Consider the following 19,359-nt stretch of genomic DNA (forward strand, 5'->3'; position numbering starts at 1 on the left):
AAAATAACAACACAGGGAGGGGAAGGGGAAGAGAGGTGGTTGTTTACTGGTAATCTTATTATCTACCTTGAAAGGACCAAACATGGAGTACCTTCAATTTCCCTGATTGCCCAGCTAAACAACAATAGATATCCCCTGAAACAACAATGGGCAAAATTATGTTTAGCACAGGTCCTATTCACTGTTGTCATGTTGAATTAGGGAATATTATGCCCCTTTAAGCAATGGTTCACCATAAAACAGGTAGTCTGCAGCGATGAATAAATTCAATGGAGATCTCTCAAAGTTAGTTTTTCAGATGACTCACAGTGATAAGCGATATTTGCAGAGACAGAATTGAAGATGAAGTAGGTCAAACAAGCCGTGTACAGATCTACACATGTTTCATCATAAAGCAAATGATTAACAGATAAAAGATGGTTTTATTCTTTCATTTGTGACCTAAGAGCATATGCTGAAATCATGCCAGAGATTTTTAGCACTCTGTTTTCTTAAAATGTTAGTTTAAAGCCCAAATGCAGAACTGCCAGGTACTAACTGTTCAGAAAATAAAAACAAGTGAATTTAGCATCACACATGCCAGGCTTACCTGTATGCTGCCAAAGTCTACATTTTCATAGTGGAAATGTGCACATTCTGCAAGTTTAGGAAAATGCCCTTTCGTGAAGGATAACCTGTTTAATGAAACAGAGAATGTTACGGATTACGGCATGTTAATTTCATGGGGCTTCCTTACTTAAATGAAAAGAGTGTTAAATGTTAGAAACCCTGCAGTGATTATAATCATTAAGCGGATACCAAGGGCCCGTGTTACAGTTAGCAGAAAACTGCACTGACCTGGGGTACTTTTCAGCAAGCACCACAGAGCAATCTTCCTCCTGGTTGACACCGGCCACCCATGCACAGCAGAGTAAAAACCTAACTTCAGCTTTACTGCACATGCATGGGCCTGGTCCCTTCACACTAACAGAAGCAGAAGATTGCTCCATAAAAAGTACCCCAGGCCAGTGCAGTTTTCTGCTAAAAGGATCACCATAAGTGATTATAATCCCTAAACATTTCCCCCCCCCACCAGCAATTTACAGTTATTAAACCCTGTATTTTAATCATTGATTCCAACTAAACAGTACCTGCTCCCCTTACACAAAAAATATTTTTAACTGTATTACCTAATTTATATCTTATTACATTACTTTTAGAATAAATAAGCATTTTTTTATATAACGGAAACAGCCAACAAAACCCAGTAAAAAGAAATACGAAGGTAAACACCAAGTCTATGCAGTGACCTTTTGAATTATATGAACTATAGCCTTGATGTAAAATTTACATATGCACTTTGTACTTAGTGCCATCGCAATGACTAACCTACACTAACCTACATCTAAAACATGGATTCTAAAACAAGTCATGCCTGGTACAAAAATGCATGGCGTTTTTAATTTATGTTTATTAATTTATTTTTTTTTATCCAAAGTGATCAGCGCCTCATACGTATGCAAATAAGTCAAAGCGATTCTGGAAACAAATTCCTTAAGGCTCCTAGAAAAATCCCATTTACATGGGTTTAATCGGTCTGTAGTTGGGAATCTGATCAGCTATCATCCTGGCTTTTGCTTTAAAAATCCAGTGGGTAAGCTTTAGCCTATAGGATAAACCCATGTAAACAGGATTTTTCTAGGAGCCTTAAGGAATTTGTTCCCAGAATCCCTTTGACTTATTTGCATACGTATGAGGCGGTCTCCTCAACCCTTTTGACTTGTTCAACTAGATTGACTTGATAGGGAATTGAAGCATGACTGAAGGGCTGTTTTTGGCTATCCCCATCATACTGTGCTATGCTTACTACTTTGCGCAGTGGCAGTATCATAGCCAATGAGGTCCAACCGAGGCATGATTATTGCTAATTGTCCTGAAGCTGAAGCTTGATGAAAGTGGAGGAGCTGTGTTCCCATTAGGGAAGAGCTGCTGGCTTATTTTTTGTTGGGGGCTTCGTACATGCTCCTTCTGCCTAATCACGCTTCACTTCCTAGCCATTAGGCGGGCGGGAGGTACTTTCCTTTTTTTCTTACCAGCCGCCAGCTGGAGCCTTACCAAGGCGATTAATGGCATTGCACCTGTACACTTATGTACCCTTTTTGTGTTTGATTTGTGCACCCTGGATAGGTGTCATAGTCCTCTGGGCTTGACCCTAGGCCAACACTTGACGGTTCTCACCCTAGCTTCGGCGAAGGTGGATCTGCCCGCACATGCTGTTCATTGGCGAAAGCCTTGGACACATGAGCATCGGAGCCCATGACTTCAGGTAGGACTCACACAGGCGATGACTCAACATTCTACTGTGCTTCTACCAGGAACTGTTAGAACATGCCCCTCATTTGAAACACAAAACAAGAACCATAACAGATCTATAGGAAACTCCAGTAAAGATAATCATAATTTCTGGGGAATTTTCAGTTACGCCATATATCTTCTTTAAAGGCATACCATCATGATTTTTATGGTATACTCTTTATTTCTAAATTACACTGTTATAGCAAATAATTCACTTTACCATTACACATAGCAAAAAATTCACTTTACCATTAAAAATGTTATTCTTCCAATGCTGTTTTTGACTATCTGGTTGTTCAATAAAGATGTTGGTTGGTAAAAAAAAAAAATTGTTATTCTTAAACCAACAAATTTTTTTTTTAACTGTAATATTGGCAATCTGCTGATCAGCTGATGGGGGGGGGGAAGGGAAGGGGATGATATTCTAACTTGCAGCTCAGCAGTAAAGTGTAACTGAAGTTTATCAGAGCAAAGATCAAATGGTTGTGGCACCCTTGGAAATGAAGAATATGGCTAGCCCCATGTGAAATTTCAAAATTATATATAAAAAAAAATCTGCTTGTGTTTTTGAATAACGGATTTCAATGCAGGATTCTGCTGGATAAGCTCTATTAACTGACGTGTTTTGAAAAAAAAAAATGATTTCCCATGACAGTATTCATTTAAAGGAGACATATAGGATAACTAAAAATCAAATTTTGAAGGAAATAATGAATATATGGTGCTGGTTTTACTTTGGACTAAAAATGAATATTATCTTTAAATATTGCTTCTTAAAGTCCCCTATAGATCTGCTAGGGTCCCTGTCCATGTTTCAAATGAGGGGTGGGTGTGTCCTAATGGTCCCAGCCAGAAGCAAAGTAGGAGGGTGATAGAGAACTGAAGCCTGTCTTTGCATACGAGGGCTGTGATTGGTAAGCCTAGCTGCTGACAGGTTTCTATTCTACAATGCAGTGTGCTGAGTGCCTTCGGCTGCCCTACACAACCTGAGACAGCAGGAAGTGGAATAGGTAGGCAGGACTAGTAAGGTTTTTGGAGATATTTTCAATAAATCAACCCGAAACAGTACTTTTTAAAGCACATTCCTTCTATATTTGGAGTACTGTTTTTAAATAATGTTTAAATAATGTTTGTAAAGAAGCTGCATAAATTCATATCGGTAGCAAAACAATCCTACTGGACGTATTTAATATTTAAATGTTTTCTTTAGCAGGTAAAGTTTATTATCTAAACCTTTAAAAAGAAAATTGGTGTGTGGGGGGTACCAGTGTGCTGGTCACCACCCGGTGGCCAAACTGCTAACCTTCTAGGTTTGAGCTGGCCCTGCAATCTAACAGTAAATATACTGACTGAATTTTAGAAAACTATTGTTATTTCTATATACTCTGGATCAGCCTGAGAGGGTCACCAATTTTACCTTTTCTTTATCTTTCTAAGCATCCAGGCAGAAAAAAGAGGTAGGGTAGCAGGACAGAAGTAGTAGCAGATGCTTATGTGCTGTAGCTTTAGGTAAACAATACAACCATCCAGATTTTTGTTGCCTGGAGACTGGTGACCTTGCAACTCCTACTAGCTACTAGGCACGTGGAACAGTAAGGGCTCTGGCACAGAGGGAGATTAGTCGCCCGCGACAAATCTCCCTGTTCGCGGGCGACTAATCTCTCCAAAATGCTATCCCACCGGCAAAAATGTAAATCGATGGTGGGATGGCATATGCGGTGCATCGCGGAAGTTGCCTTGAGAGGAAACTTCCACAATTTCGCTGAAATCGCACCGCCGCGTATGCCATCCCACCGGCGATTTACACTTTTGCCGGTAGGATGGCATTTCGGGGAGATAAGTCGCCCGCGAACAGGGGGATTTTTCGCGTGTGACTAATCTCCCCGTGTGCCAGAGCCCTAAAAGTAATGACTGAAGGTAGATAGCACAGTTCTGTATCCTCACCACAGGAAACTGTACATAAAACATCAGATGGCGTTATCATGGAACATAGATTATTTCTTTTTTACTTTCTTAGCTCCATTGTATTCACATAATCTAAATGCAATATAATTGAAAAAAAATATGTAATGTTTACCCCCCTCCCAGAAATTGCTAAAAAGCCTTAATAAATAGATCCAGAGTGCAATGGGGCTTTCACGAGAAATACTCAAAAATGCTCAAATTCAAAAGGTTACACCTAACATTTTGTTAGGTTGCCCAAAACTGCTCCGCAATAACTGCAATAGAAAGCGCCATACACCACCAGTAATGGCATTTCCCTGCCTTAAAGTATTTCCAGCCAACAAAGTGCCTATATAAGCAGTGTCAGGTGGTTCTTATCGCAGTCAATAGGATGTTGCAATGTTGTTTTGGGAGATTTCCCAAGGCTTGAAATACCCTAGCATGTGCCATAGCCCTTATAGTAAACAAATGCAGATATGCATTTAATGAACCAAGCTATTTTGTGGTTATGCATTCAATTACTAAACTTCAGGTAAAAAAAAAAAAAATCTATATAATACACCTGAAAACCACTGTTACCCTGCAAAGCTTAAGCTTTAGGGTAAAGACACACTGAACTAATAGTAGCAGCTACTTTTTCGTCACTACGATTTCCAGAAGTTGGCCGAAGTTCGGGCGACTTTGGGAAATCGCAGTGACACGTATGCCATCCCACCAGATGATTTACATTCTTCCTAATGGGATGGCATTGCCGGGAGATTAGTCGCCCGTGGTAACGAAGATTTGTTGTGGGGCGACTGATCTCCCTGTGTGCCACTGCCCTAAACCCCAGAAAATAGACAATAATGAGAATTGCCTCTGCTTAAATACATAAGGACAAAAACAGTAAATGATTAGCATTAACTATTTTAGTAGCCACGACAAGTAACTGTTAGTAGTAGCTCCGTGGGTATTCACCCTTAGGGCAGTGGCACACAGGGAGATAAGCCGCCCATGGGCAACTAATCTCCCCAACATGCCACCCCACCGGTAAGAATGTAAATCGCCGGTGGTATGGCATACGTTATGCTGCGGTTTTTCTAATTCGACCAGAGTTTCCTTGCGAAGCAACTTTGGGCAACCGAAGCAATGTGTATACCATCCTATCGGCAATTTACATTCTTGCCGGTGGGATGGCATGTCGGGGAGATTAGTCGCCCGTGATAGTGCTTAATATTGGTCCATGTGGCAAAGGAGAAGTATTAGCACATTAGAATAGTAAGAGCAAAGCAATGACATCAATGCCTATACAAGCACTGAAACAGTTTTATTTGCAACACATAGGTATTTGTCGCTGATCAGCCTACTAGTAATTGCAGGGAACATGAACAGAACACACCTCAAACACCTGCCATATCAATTCAAAAAAATACTACACAAACATTGAACACATTTCATGTGCATGTGCTTTCCAGTCACTATCATTAATATGACTTATACAGTTGTGTTTAGTGATGTCAGTTGTGTTACATGTCTCACTTCAAGGCTAAACATAAGAGCACCGATACTACCACATACTACTTTTGGTTCTGTGAGCACTACATATACTTACTTCTTGACATTTTTCACCTTCATGCTGGCAGTACTGCCACAGGAGCGAAGAGGGATTTCTGTAGGCATCGTCGGTATTTCCCCTGGGACTGGGATGTCTGCCCCTCGTGCCTGTAACAGAAAAACAAAAGCTCATGTTGCTACGTGTGGGAAGTAAGTCAGGCTGGAAGCAAATAAATGGTTAGACATCTTCTATCAGCTAGTCTTATGCACATCATGCATACAGGAAATTAGTTCTGCTTTTTGCACGTATGCAAAACAGGATTTCCACAAATGTCATGGATCTATCAAGGGACTTACATTTATAGTTCATAAATAGGTCTTACAACCTCCATGTATACAGAATCACTTGTAGGCTGTTAGGGGGAAGCTAACCTTTAAAGTAACTTTTAGTATGGTTTTGAATGGTCTGTTTTGAGTTACTTTTCAAGGAGTCAATTTTTTTTTTTTTTTTTTTTTTTTAAGACTTGCTATTCTGCCGCTTTCTAGTCTGCAACTGAAAATGCTATCAGGGAGCCATTGACCACATAAAACATAAATAAAGGCAGCAAACCTTTCATATTATTGATATTTTTATTTGACATTGCTTATTTTTTTATATCAGGGGTTTTCTATTCATCTTGCAGTCCAATTTCCAAATTGCTGCATGGTTGCTATGGTAACTAAACCCTAGCAGTCAGATAATGGGTTAAATTCCACAAATTCCTGTGAACTGTCAAACAAACGGAAAGTACAAATGCTCAAAAAAATTTGAATGCTAACTCCTAACTGACTTTACAGCTTGTGCAGGTTATCAGTTAAGTATTTTATATGCATGTATTTTTGTATGTAATTTATATGGGGCATGGTAACTAGACTTTGGTAAATTAGACTTTTACATGGATATGCTGAGTTAATAACAACAACTTATCACCACCTTGATCATTTGGTCCTGCGGTCCTCCCCCCAATAGTATTTTCAAACATGCCTGATCAACATCTGCCCAATTTTCTGCCACATATCAGTTGGATAAGCCAGAAGGAAGGCCCCATACATGCTCAGATCGCCTACCAACTTAGTCCATCGGCAGCTTTTATAGCCCCACATATGGCAACCCTAACTTGCTCACTGAGATTAAATGTGGGAGCATATTCTATTGCTATTATCATTTACTATTTATTTTTTCTTTACATGACATCTTAAAGGAATAGCTGGTTTCTAATCCCTGCTAATTCTAGTTTTGTTTTAACAAAGTAAAGGCTGCAGAACACAAAGGTTCATTCAACTACTTTCCCACAAAGTGGGACAGAAATACTATTGTCTACATCAGTGATCAGCCTGGGGCCCTCTGAGACTGCTGGTTTAAATCGGTAAAAAAAAAAAAAGAAAAATGAAAAATATTTAGGCAGGGGTGGAAAACAAGAAGCAATGCGCTTCCAATCTCCTCAGCCAGGACTGCAGTCTGTATTAAAGAGTTTTGCCAACCCTTGTTATGGAGTTCACAGATTTATACAGTAACACTTTAAAAAGGATGTGCAAGCTAAAAAAAAAACTCTAGTAATTGTCTACATGCAACTACATGCAATCTTATCTTGGCTAAAGCAGGCGTTTTCTGGCTAGTTAAGACAGAACACAGATTACACCGAACTCAAGATGGGCCCTTGCTAAGTGAAGCAAAGTGAGGCTGTTATGGTACTACACCTCTCTCCCTGTTGTGTTAAAACAGAGGTCCATGCAAAACAAAAGTAACAACAGGCTTTAATTCTAATGTGCCACAGGGTAATTCTTAGACAACAGAGGTAGTATGATAAGATGTCAGGTACAACCACAACAGAGCAAGGATCTGGGAGAGAATTTGTCAGAAATCTATCAGGTAGATCTAAAAAGTTCCTTAGAAAGCAAGGTAAAAACAAAGTAAGCTTTATCAGAAAATGTAAATACAGCCATAAGCACTCACAGAAACGTTGCACTCTGAGTTCTCTGTCAAAAGATTTATTGTGTCTGTTGAGACACACAGTTCTCTCCCCTCTCCTGCTCCCCCCTCCCTCAAGAATGCTAAGAACTCCCTCCCCCCCTTAGGAATGTAGATCTGAGCCAATCAGCAGGAAGCTTCCTCATAGTCTTACAAACTGAGCATGTACACTGGTCTTACGCTTGGTGCAGGAGCGAAGCATTATGGGAACTTTCTTTACGCAGCTCAGCGTTTTTTCTTCCTGTTTGGTTTCTGATCATCTGAACAGGTGAAATATAGGGAGACTTAAGGGCATTGTTGAGTCAACTGAAAGTATGCCTGCAGGGGTCAGTCCTTGGTCCTTTGCTTTTTAACTTGTTTATTAATGACCTGGAGGTGGGCAAAGAGAGTACTGTATCTATTTTTGCTGATGACACTAAATTGTGCAAAACTATAAGTTCCATGCAGGATGCTGCCACTTTGCAGAGCGATTTGACAAAACTGGAAAACTGGGCAGCAAACTGGAAAATGAGGTTCAATGTTGACAAGTGCAAAGTTATGCACTTTGGTAAAAATAATATAAACGCGAACTATCTACTTAATGGTAGTGTGTTGGGGGTATCCTTAATGGAGAAGGATCTAGGGGTTTTTGTAGATAACACGTTGTCTAATTCCAGGCAGTGTCATTCTGTGGCTACTAAAGCAAATAAAGTGCTGTCTTGTATAAAAAAGGGCATTGACTCAAGGGATGAAAACATAATTTTGCCTGCTTATAGGTCCCTGGTAAGGCCTCACCTTGAGTATGCGGTGCAGTTTTGGGCTCCAGTCCTTAAGAAGGATATTAATGAGCTGGAGAGAGTGCAGAGACGTGCAACTAAACTGGTAAAGGGGATGGAAGATTTAAGCTATGAGGTTAGACTGTCGAGGTTGAGGTTGTTTTCTCTGAAAAAGAGGCGCTTGCGAGGGGACATAATTACTCTGTACAAGTACATTAGAGGGGATTATAGGCAGATAGGGGGTTTTCTTTTTTCCCATAAAAATGATCAATGCACCAGAGGTCACCCCTTTAGATTAGAGGAACGGAGCTTCCATTTAAAGCAGCGCAGGTGGTTTTTCACGGTGAGGGCAGTGAGGTTGTGGAATGCCCTTCCTAGAGATGTGGTAATGGCAGATTCTGTTAATGCCTTTAACAGGGGCCTGGATAACTTTTGAACAAGCAGAATATCCAAGGCTATTGTGATACTAATATCTACCGTTAGTATTAGTGGTTGTATTTATAGTTACATGCGAGTGTATGCGAGTGTCAGGGCCGCCATCATGGGGGCACAGGGGGTACAATCGTCCCGGGCCCGGATGATTTTAACTTTAAAAGGGGGCCCGGCCGTGCTAAAGTTTTCTTAGTAGTTCGGGGCCCCCTTTAATCAATTCCGGGCCCTGTCATTGGTGGCCAGCGGGTAATCCTATTGGTTGCGCCCCGTGCGTACATGTACATCAGTACATACACATTGTATTGTAGTGCCTGGACTATGCTGCCTGTGTATATGGCACACACAGAGAGCATAGGGTAGGCAAAGCATGGCACATAGGCAGTATAGGGCAGGGAGGGTATGGAACACACAGACAGCATAGGGCAGGCAGAGTATGGAACACATAGGCAGCTAAGGGCAGGCAGAGTATGGCACACACAGGCAGCTAAGGGCAGGCAGAGTATGGCACACACAGGCAGCATAAGGGAGGCTGAGTGCTGCCTGTGTGTGCCATACTCTGCCTGCCCATGACATAATATAATTCTTTCATATATGAATAACTGTTGATATCCCCGCAGTGAGGACCAAGCATTTGGGTTTTTGCTGCACTACCACCATTGTGATAAAATGGGTGTGGTTTGAAGGGGGTGTGGTTCAAAAAAGGGGGAGTGGCCAAAACTGGCTTCCATTAGCGGCCCTCCACCATGTATGCTAGAGAAATTCCGGCCCTCGGCACCGCAAAAGTTGGACAGCACTGGCCTAGCCCAACTAATGCACCAGCAGGGTCCAGGTACAAAACTGAGATGGGTTAGCCACTCTAAACAATTTAACTAATTAAATGTTTAGTGCACACAGAGAGATTTAAAAAATTAACTAGAACAACTGTCTACACTACACAATACTCTTCCTAAACACAAAGTTACAGGGGGCAAACAAAAAGCAACAGTGAAATAATAAAGAGTGGATTTTGGATGGCTGTAATTCAATCAATATTATAGTTTAAGCATTGTTAAATAATGGCTTTCGTTGGTGACAAGTCATTAATGGTGAGGGGTATTAAATAATACATCTAATCAATACCATGGTAATTTACACCCCTTGCTAGAATCTGTAAAAGGCTTAAATTCTACTGTCTTCCCTTGGATTCCATCTGCTGCTTCCTCGGGCATTATCTTTTCATATAGTGGATCAAGTGCCACAAACATTAGTAAGGAAATTCAAGAGCCCTGGAATCGGCAAGCATCAGAAAGGAACATATAAACAGAAGCCAGAGCTTTCAGAGGTAAAAATATAGCTAGACTAGAGAGAAATGCAAGCTCTCTGTCATTTTACTTTTAAAGCAATATTTCAATCAATATATTTGTCAGATATACAGAGGCATAACAAGACTGTGGCAGGGGCTCGGAGGTGCCTGTGTGCACTCAGCTACCCCCACATAGTTGACTGAATGATTTAGTTCAGTGCTGTCCAACTGGCGGCCCGCTGCACCCCTGTGTGGCCCCCCACCTGTCTGGCTGCTGTGACTGCTTACCTTTGTGTAAACTTTAAATGGTATCAGTACTGAGATTAACTGGCCCCCTGCATTGGTCACACCTCAGATTCAAGATATAAATCTTGTATTGTTTAAACATGTAATCCCCTGTACTGTTCACACCTTTTAGTCCCTGTATTGTTTAGTCCCTGTATTGTTCACCCCCTGAACTGTTCACGCCTCAGGCTCAGACTGTAACACCCACATAATTTAAGTCTGCTAAAAATTATTTACATATTAAATAAGCCCAATAGGATAGTTTTGCCTCCAATAAGGATTAATTATATCTTAGTTGGGATCAAGTACAAGCTACTGTTTTATTATTACTGACAAAAAGGAAATCATTTTTAAAAATTAGAGTTATTTGCTTATAATGGAGTCTATGGGTGATGGCCTTTCCATAATTCAGACCTTTCTGGATAATGGGTTTCCGGATAAGGGATCCCATACCTGTACATTTGTAGTCTCAGCAAAGAATCCTCTAGAGAGCTCCAATGGTTTTTGAAAGATACAAAAGCAAAGGAATTCCCTACAAAAACAACATAATAACTCTTTTTATTAATTTCATTGGTCAGGGATCCCCCACCTTTCTTACTCGTGAGCCACAGTCAAATGTAAAAAGACAGAGAGCAACACAAGCATCATAAAAGTTCATGGAGGTGCCAAATAAAGGCTAAGATTTGCTATTAGGCAGCCTCTATGCACACCATCATCTTACAGGAGGCTTTATTTGGTAGTAAATCTTGTTTTTATTCAACCAAAACTTGCCACCAAGTCAGGAATTCAAAAAATGGCTACCTGGTTTGGGGGCACTGAGAGTAACATCCAAGGGGTTGGTGAGCAACATGTTGCTCATGAGGCACTGGTTGGGGATCACTGTCATAGGTCAAATACAATGTGATCTGGCCACTGTTTCCTTAGTAATAAAGAAAGGGTTAGTATTATGTGCATTTATGATACAGCTTTGAACACATTTGTACATTCTATGATGAAGGTTTATATTCCAAATATAAGGGAATGTATTGCTTTCATATCTTAAAAAACAGTCTAGCCAAGAAAACAATCTAGTCATATATTGCTTCCCTTTGTAGCCAACACATCTTGTACTGTGGAAACTTTAAGCAGGGCAGTTCTCAGGTATTACAATAATAAAACGGTGGTGTAACTATATCAGGCTCAGAACACAAAAAAGAAGAACCTTTGTCAACAGCCTGCAGCATTACAATTAATTCAAGAATTCTTTCTTTTATCATTATTAGTCAAGTATTATATTAGCCTAAGACAGAGGTGAAAGGCAAGGAATAAGTTAGCAGCATTATACATGAAAGCAGTTTCTGTATGGTGCCCCATGTGAGTATTAGTTGGCAACTACACAAGCAAACATCTACCTGTGACTCACATGGCAAATATATTGATATTGATGCCAGCTCCATACAAATAAATGGTGTGCCAAAATAGCCAAACCAAAGACCAATATGCCATGACAAGGGCATAACAACTCATACATGGTTGCAAACATGTTGCAGTGAGGAATCTTCATTTTATAGAATAACATGGTCCCAGGACTGAGAAATGCAATTTCAAGTGGAAGTTATTAAGAGAATTCGAAAGCAATTTTTACCTCTATCTTATTTTGGTGTGTATAAATAAGCTAAACTTTTTTTTCTGAAGTGCTACAGTTCAAAATGTATATTTTGAAAAAGGGCAACAGATTGAATGACAATGATCTTGTAGTAAAAAAAACACTTGTACTAAAGGGAACAATTACCTCAAGTGCTAGTACAATTACACACAATGGAGAAGGCAAGATGCCTTAAGATCACCCCATGGACCACAGACTTTAAATAACTTCAGTCTACACGATATTAGGAGTAATGAAATAAAAGTTGCAAAGTTCCAGTGACTCATGATACCCAATCAGAACTGACTAGTAAAAGCTACCTGAAAAGGCAAGTAAAGCGTTATAATAGTTTTAGTCAGTATTTATTTCACAGTGCATGCCTGCAGGAGGCTCTGTTTGGCAGTAGCAAACTTGCCTCCAAGCCAGGAATTCAAAAATAAGCACCTGTTTTAAGGCCACTGGGAGCAACAGCCACGGGGTTGGGGGGCAACATGTTGCTAACGAGCCACTGGTTGGGGATCACTGATCTTGGGTTATCCAGGTTCCCTACTGAATGTATTCCCTTCAGTTTTATAAAGTGATATTCTCATCACACAGGCATAGACATTATAATCTAGAGAAGAATGGCGGGACACACTTGGTTTCCCAGCTGCAACATCTAAATACAGTGTAAGATTATAAATAGGAGAGATTACAAATCCTTAAAGGAAAACTTTACCCCCAGAATGCTTAACCAACAGATAGTTCATGTTTAGTGATGGGCTGTGTGCTATCTCAGAGATCACATGACCAGAAATAATGCAGCTTTAATTGTAACAGGAGTAAATGTGGAAGCAAAAGACAGAACTCTGTCAATTCATTGGCTGATGTGACCTAGCATGTATGTGTGCCTTGGCTTGTTTGTGTGCACTGTGTATCCTATGATCCCAAGAGGTTGCCCTTAATTCTTAAAATGGCAGTTTTCTATTTAGGAGTACACCCAATAGCACATACTACGAAAAATGTATATTTTAATGAAAATGGTTTATTTAGATGAAGCAGAGTTTTACAAATGAGCTTGTTTATGCAATATATTTTTATAGAGACATACATTGTTTGGGGGTGTAGTTTTCCTTTAAAGCTTAAGTAGGTCCAAAATGTTGCACATTGTGCATACGTCCCAACATTTTGAAAATGGAAAGAGGGACAAAAAGAAATACCGTGTGGAGTGTGGCAAATTTTTTGGCCACTCCCATTTTTGCCAACACACCCCCTAAATACCACTCCCATTTGACTAAATTTGGCAGGTTATTTAAAGGTTGAACACATTTCTGGGGGTTTTGTGGGTCTTGTTTTATGTGTTATTATAGTTTTGCTGAAAAAGGTGAAATTGCCCTTTAAGCTGCAAGTCTCCATTCCCTCAAGAGACCTGTTTAGCTTATTAGTTACAATTGTATCTAAATGCAGGTGTGGCTTGTTAACTTTCTGCGCTCTGCCAAAAGCTACTTTTTAATTAAATGTGTATCTTTTTCAGCATTCAGTGAGGGGGTCAAGTGAAATGAGTAAGAATCCACTGTGGGTTGAGCGGTCAAAAGAGGGACTGTCCCGCGAAAACTAGGACAGTTGGGAGGTATGCACTGTGTTTTGTGCTTCTGTGCCAGCCCAAGGTAACCACAGCCCTTTAGCAGGGAAGATCTGTGCCCCCAAATATGCCCCAGTAGCTCCTCATCTTCTTTTCTGCTGATTTACTGCACATGATATGTGCTGCTATCATTACTGAATTTAGGGACCACCACACAATATACTGTGTATAAAGAATACAAATATCATAGTATAAGGCTGATTAGTAATTAATACAGATAATTGCTACAGGCAGCTCTGAAACCAGTGCAACTAGCATTAACATTTAATAATCACACCTGTGGTATCAGCTTACATGACAGGCCAGCCTCATTTTCTGCTTGATTGTTTGAGAAGACTCTGAGCATGTGAATGTCCCTGACACTTATAACAAAATCTAAGATAGGGAGCTCCTATGCACAGCTGTAAAGAACTAGATTCTCTTCCGTCTTTCTTCGTGCTAGCTGCACATGCACAGTAGAGTGAAAAGATGAATTTTAATATGAAAAAAATTTGTTTCTTTTTTACTCAACTGTGCATGTGTGGGACCCGGGATCACAGAAAAACAAGAAGGAAGAGGATCGCTGGCCCACGTTTACTATATTAGCAGAAAATCCTACCAGCCCGTATTCAGGTAAGTTATTACAATCACTGGGGGTGCCCAACATTTGGCACCCCCCACTGATTCTAACGTTCCTTTTCCTTTAAATAAATTCCTACTAAGGACAAACAAATAAGTGAAGTGTTAATGAAGGGCAATATTGCATTGTAGAGCACCTAACCTCAAAGATGCAGAATTTAATAAAATTAGCTAAAAAAAATACTTAAAACATTGTGCACAACATTTATAGTGAAGTATTATACACAAATGATTTCTGCCAGTAGTGAAAATTCACATCACATACCTATGATGAGTTATCAGAGTAGCTAAGAGCGAGTGGTGGAAAAATATGTAATCTATAAAGGCTGGAGTGGCCAGATGTCTAACTTAATGGCCATAACACTACTTCCTCCTTTACAGCTCTCTAAACTGTTAGCAGTCAGTAGCCAGTGTGTGGGGGGGGGGGTGAATATGGGACAAAACTGTTCAGTTAGTTTGCATTTGAATCTGACCTGCATGCTCACAAACTAACTGAACAGTTATGTCCCATGTGCCCCCCCCCCAGTTAGTCAGTCACTGACTAACCAAGAGGTTAGAGAGCTAAAAGCAGGAAGTAGAGTCCAGGCCATTATGCTAGACATCTGTCCACTCTACCTTTATACATTATCTTGCCTAACTAACTATATTACAAATATTTTTTATTTTGTACAGCCCATTTTTTTTATATATTCTTTATTTTTGCATTTGAATTTGGGGGAGGGGTACAGAAAGAAAGAAGGGTGGGGTAGGGTAGGGGGCTGCAAAAAACATTTACAATGATATTAATTTGTTCCTGGGCTGACAGCCAGTTCCTGCTACCTTATAGTGTTGTCTTCATTACAGTCATTTTAGTACAGTGTTATAGGGACTGTTGACCCAAATATCAGCATATGTTCTCGAGTTATTACATTTTAGGGTTTTTCTGAGGAGGCGTCCAATTCTTTGATACCTTATTTGTCTGGCCTATTCATAAATTCCAACCACGGTGCCCAAATTTTTCGGTAAGTATGGCTATTATTATGTAGAAGTAGGGACAGTTCTTCCATTTTTCTAATTTCTTCTATTTTTGTTAACCATTCTTTGACTGTTGGGGAGGAGGATGACTTCCATTTCTGGGGAATCAGCGATTTTGCTGCCTGCAGGAGGTGTAAGGTGAGTGGGTCTGATAACGTGTCGTTTTTTCCAGGTATGACGTATAGTAGTATGGTGGGTGCATTTTCTAATGTGATAGGTTGCTGTGTTACTTTTTGTATTATGTCTAATATCTCCTTCCAGAAGTTTTTCGATTCGGGGCATGTGAGCCATATGTGAGTATGTGTGCCTTCGGATTTGTTGCATCTCCAACATAGTGGGGAGCTATTGGGATATATTCTGTGTAGTTTAGCTGGTGTGTGGTGCCATCTGGTTACTAACTTGTATATTGCTTCATTAGTTCTCATAGCTCTAGATGCTCTGTGTGTTAATTTGAAAATCTTGCCCCACAGATTTGGCGAGATTACTATGTTCAATTCTTTTTCCCATGCTAGACAGTGGGATATTGGGTATGTTAGCGAGGTCTCAATTAAAATTTTGTAGGCCCTAGATAGTGGTTTATCTATTCCCATCTTTATGTTAATGGGGTCTAGTATTTTTTCCCAGGGGGTTAATGTTCTGTTCCATTGTTTGTTTTTGTTTGTATGTATGAATGTGTGTAGCTGATTATAATTCCAAGCGTCTCTGGGGTGTGCACCCCATCTTTTCTGTACTTCTGCTAGTGAGATTACCTTGTTTCCTGTACAGTCCATTTTATCCAGTTTCATTATACACTGAATGTTCCTTTAAACACCCATAAGGGTAATGGCACACAGTATGTTTTGTCTACTGTTCTTACTCTCTTTCAGTGTGAGCAACAAAGCGTATAAAAAAATATACCTTTGAACTGGTCAGTTTGAATTACCAGTGGTAAAACACTGAATCACAAAAGCATCAAACTATAATACAAATCAAAATACATTTACATTATTTAAAAAAAAATGAAGAGATTAACATATTTAATGTTGCCTAAGAAAAACCACAGAGCTTATTTATAACATCCATGTATAGAGCAGAAAAGCTCTAAAGAACAAAGATTTAACGCATGTTAAAACCTAGTTAGTAGTCAGGTAGCCAAACTTCATAAAATTATTTTCTTCCTGGCTTTTACATTAATGGGATGTTTTTATACGTGTTTATAGCTGGACGCCTCCCTGTTGTCTACTAACAATTTCATACATTTGTCTGATCCTAGTAATAGATTTTAATTAATATCAATAACTGACTAAAAGAAATTGAAAAAACAACAACTTTTTAACAACCCCTCCACTCAACAAATGGAAAATGTTGGGGAAAAAGTACTCATTTCATAAGCCTTATAGGACATATAATATTGTTTGATAATGAAAAAGAATAAAGAAGCACATTGATCAAAGACCACATCTGTGTCTTATTGTTTATAAAGAAGTAGATAATGAAAGCACAGACAGCAGTACAGTGAAAGTATCATCTTGTAAGACCAAGCTAAGAAAACAACATACAATACAAAACAAACATTTGAGCAAATATGCATTTCTAAGTATCCCCTTCAATGTGTAACATATAATATACTTTCTATTTGATCAAACAAAAGAGAAACTTATGTGGAATCAATGAGGCATAAAGCTGTTCTTCTAGCAAAGAACAATGAAAATATTCTTAATTGGAGGCGCCTTCAGGTATCGGCTGCCATTCACGTAACTTGATCTGATATTACAGCTCAAATTACAGTTTCTTGCCCAAGGTTCTGTCTAAACATAGTGTTTAAGCTGTAAGAAGAAAAATCCTGGAACTTCTCTACAGAATCAAGAATGAGTCCTGCTATAACCTGTCAGGTACTTGCATGCCTTTCAGGTGCTATAGGATAGGAAAAAAGGAAACACCTTGAAAACACATGAAAGAGGAAGCGGATTTAGTATGAGGAGCTGCAAACTGAAATGTTTTAAGTTCCATGTCCTTAAAGATATTGATATTCTAAATAAACAGCAAGCTAGTGCATGCCTAAAAGGTGTATAATGAAAAAATGGGAAAGGTTTGCCATAGAGAAGAGCTATGGAGAGGAAAAGCTATATGAAAGACAGTGGTTTTCTAAGGAGATGTAAATTATAGAAAGAAGCCCATTGAATGCAGCATTAGAAATCAGAACAGGTCACGTAATCTGAACATATTAAATAGAAGAAAAACAAATACAGTTGCAATAGGAAAAAAGCCAGTTCAAACCAGTTTGTATTTTATAAATAATTCCTAATAATCTAGTTACAGCAGTAAATACTGTAAACACAAGTATTCCAAAGCAAGAACAAATTAATAGGGATATTTACAAATTCAGACAGACTTACCATGGCACTAATAGTCTCCTCCCAGTCCGGCCTCTCCCGGGGATGGATACTCCTTGGCAACTCGGGTACAAAATCATCCTCCTCTAAGTGCAGTGAAGACTTCATTATTCTGTAAAGATATATAATATTAATAGCATATTAGCATAGTAATACTTCACTGCACTTTTGTGGAGTTTAAGGGATTATAAATGCAACGTCAATAACAAAATATTTGTCAAGCAATTTGGGATGAAGACTGGGTAAACCAGTATAGCTCCAAAATTGTTTCGCAAAAAACTTCCAAGCCTTGGACGTTAAAGGGATAAAGGCCTTACAGCAAAATACTCCTTTTATCTACTATCTTATTAAGCATTTAATGAAAGGGCAGTCCGGCAGTGGACAGAACTTAAGCAGAGCTGTGCATTTTGGCTCTACTACAATAAGACCCATCGGCCCCCATCAGGGATGGACAATTTTAAGCAAACATAATATCCCACTTCATTGAAAAGCTAGACTATCCTACTGTTCTTTGACATTATTATCTGTATCTAAATATAGTATATTGTATTGTGCCACAGGATGCAACCAAGGAATGAACTAAACGATGCTTTAATTCTAATAGGCAATTGTGACAAGTGAGCACGGTTTTAAACTAATTAAACGTTTAAAGCACTGGGTTGCTAATACCAAAAATTAAATGGCTTTTAGGGCTTTACATATAAGTATAATAAAGGGCCACATTTACATAAGAAATACAATAGTTTTAGTAAACTGAGGCCAAAGCTGTCTACACACATATAGAAAGTAAACCTCTTTTATACAACTTGAGTTTTCTTGTCAAGAGACATTTTTATTTGGAGATATACAATGGATATTGTTTAATCTACGTAAAATAACATTAATGTGCCCCTTTAAACGCACCTTTTGTGCATCAAAAACTTCTTATCAAAAGCCAAAATTCAAAAGCCAATAAACACAATAATTATAACGAACATTCTAACAAAGACATTTTCCTTTTTTTCCCATCTGAGCATTTCCAGCTGCTTTCAGCACAGATCTCAGCCATAGCGCCTGAACCAATAACTCCAGATACTCAAAGAATCCAAAAAGCCTTTGTGTTTGTGCAGTCAGCAAAATACACAGTAAACATTGAGCTTGCCGGGCTATTTTAGGTAGGATTTTGAGTGATCATTTTAATGTTGTTGAGGATCATCCTATGAAACTAGTACAAAGGCTATGGCAATTGCAACTGTTTTACTAATGTTTTTATATTTTGTAATCTTACTGTTAGTTAAGTTACCAATCAATGGGAGGTCTGAGACTTATGTCAGAAACTCAGTGGATACAGAATAAAGGAAATGCAGACAAATTACAGGGAAGCAAGAAAAGACCGCAGATAATAAGGAAGAAAAATGTAAAGAAAAGCCACCTTTACTTTTGACATATTATAGATAGACCTATTCCATGCAACTGTTTGATTGGTCTTCCTTATTTTGTATGGTTTTTCAATTAACAGCCTTTCTATTCTAACCCTTTGCAGCAAAATAATTACTGT

The 19,359-nt window shown here is 39.1% G+C and overlaps 1 protein-coding gene, 1 long non-coding RNA gene and 1 pseudogene across 10 annotated transcripts in view; 2 read left to right on the forward strand and 1 right to left on the reverse strand.

The window, feature by feature from the left end:
- The window catches only part of arhgap32 (Rho GTPase activating protein 32), a 312,512-nt gene that overhangs the window by 96,160 nt on the left and 196,993 nt on the right, over positions 1-19,359 (reverse strand). For all 9 annotated transcript variants that reach the window (XM_012967128.2, XM_018095929.2, XM_004916168.4 and 6 more), the window contains 3 exons: positions 17,826-17,934; positions 5,870-5,979; positions 590-674 (listed from right to left, as the gene is read on the reverse strand). In XM_012967128.2, coding sequence (XP_012822582.2) covers positions 590-674; positions 5,870-5,979; positions 17,826-17,934 — 304 coding nt within the window. The remainder of the gene's footprint in view (positions 1-589; positions 675-5,869; positions 5,980-17,825; positions 17,935-19,359) is intronic.
- On the forward strand, positions 1,847-2,004 carry LOC116412582 (annotated as a pseudogene).
- Positions 13,710-19,274, forward strand: LOC116412089. The gene is made up of 4 exons (XR_004223543.1): positions 13,710-13,806; positions 14,358-14,430; positions 15,352-15,588; positions 19,096-19,274. It is a non-coding gene; the product is annotated as an uncharacterized LOC116412089 (long non-coding RNA).

The sequence above is a fragment of the Xenopus tropicalis genome, chromosome 7 (genome assembly GCF_000004195.4).
Source record: "Xenopus tropicalis strain Nigerian chromosome 7, UCB_Xtro_10.0, whole genome shotgun sequence".
In the NCBI taxonomy this organism is placed as follows: Eukaryota; Metazoa; Chordata; class Amphibia; order Anura; family Pipidae; genus Xenopus; species Xenopus tropicalis.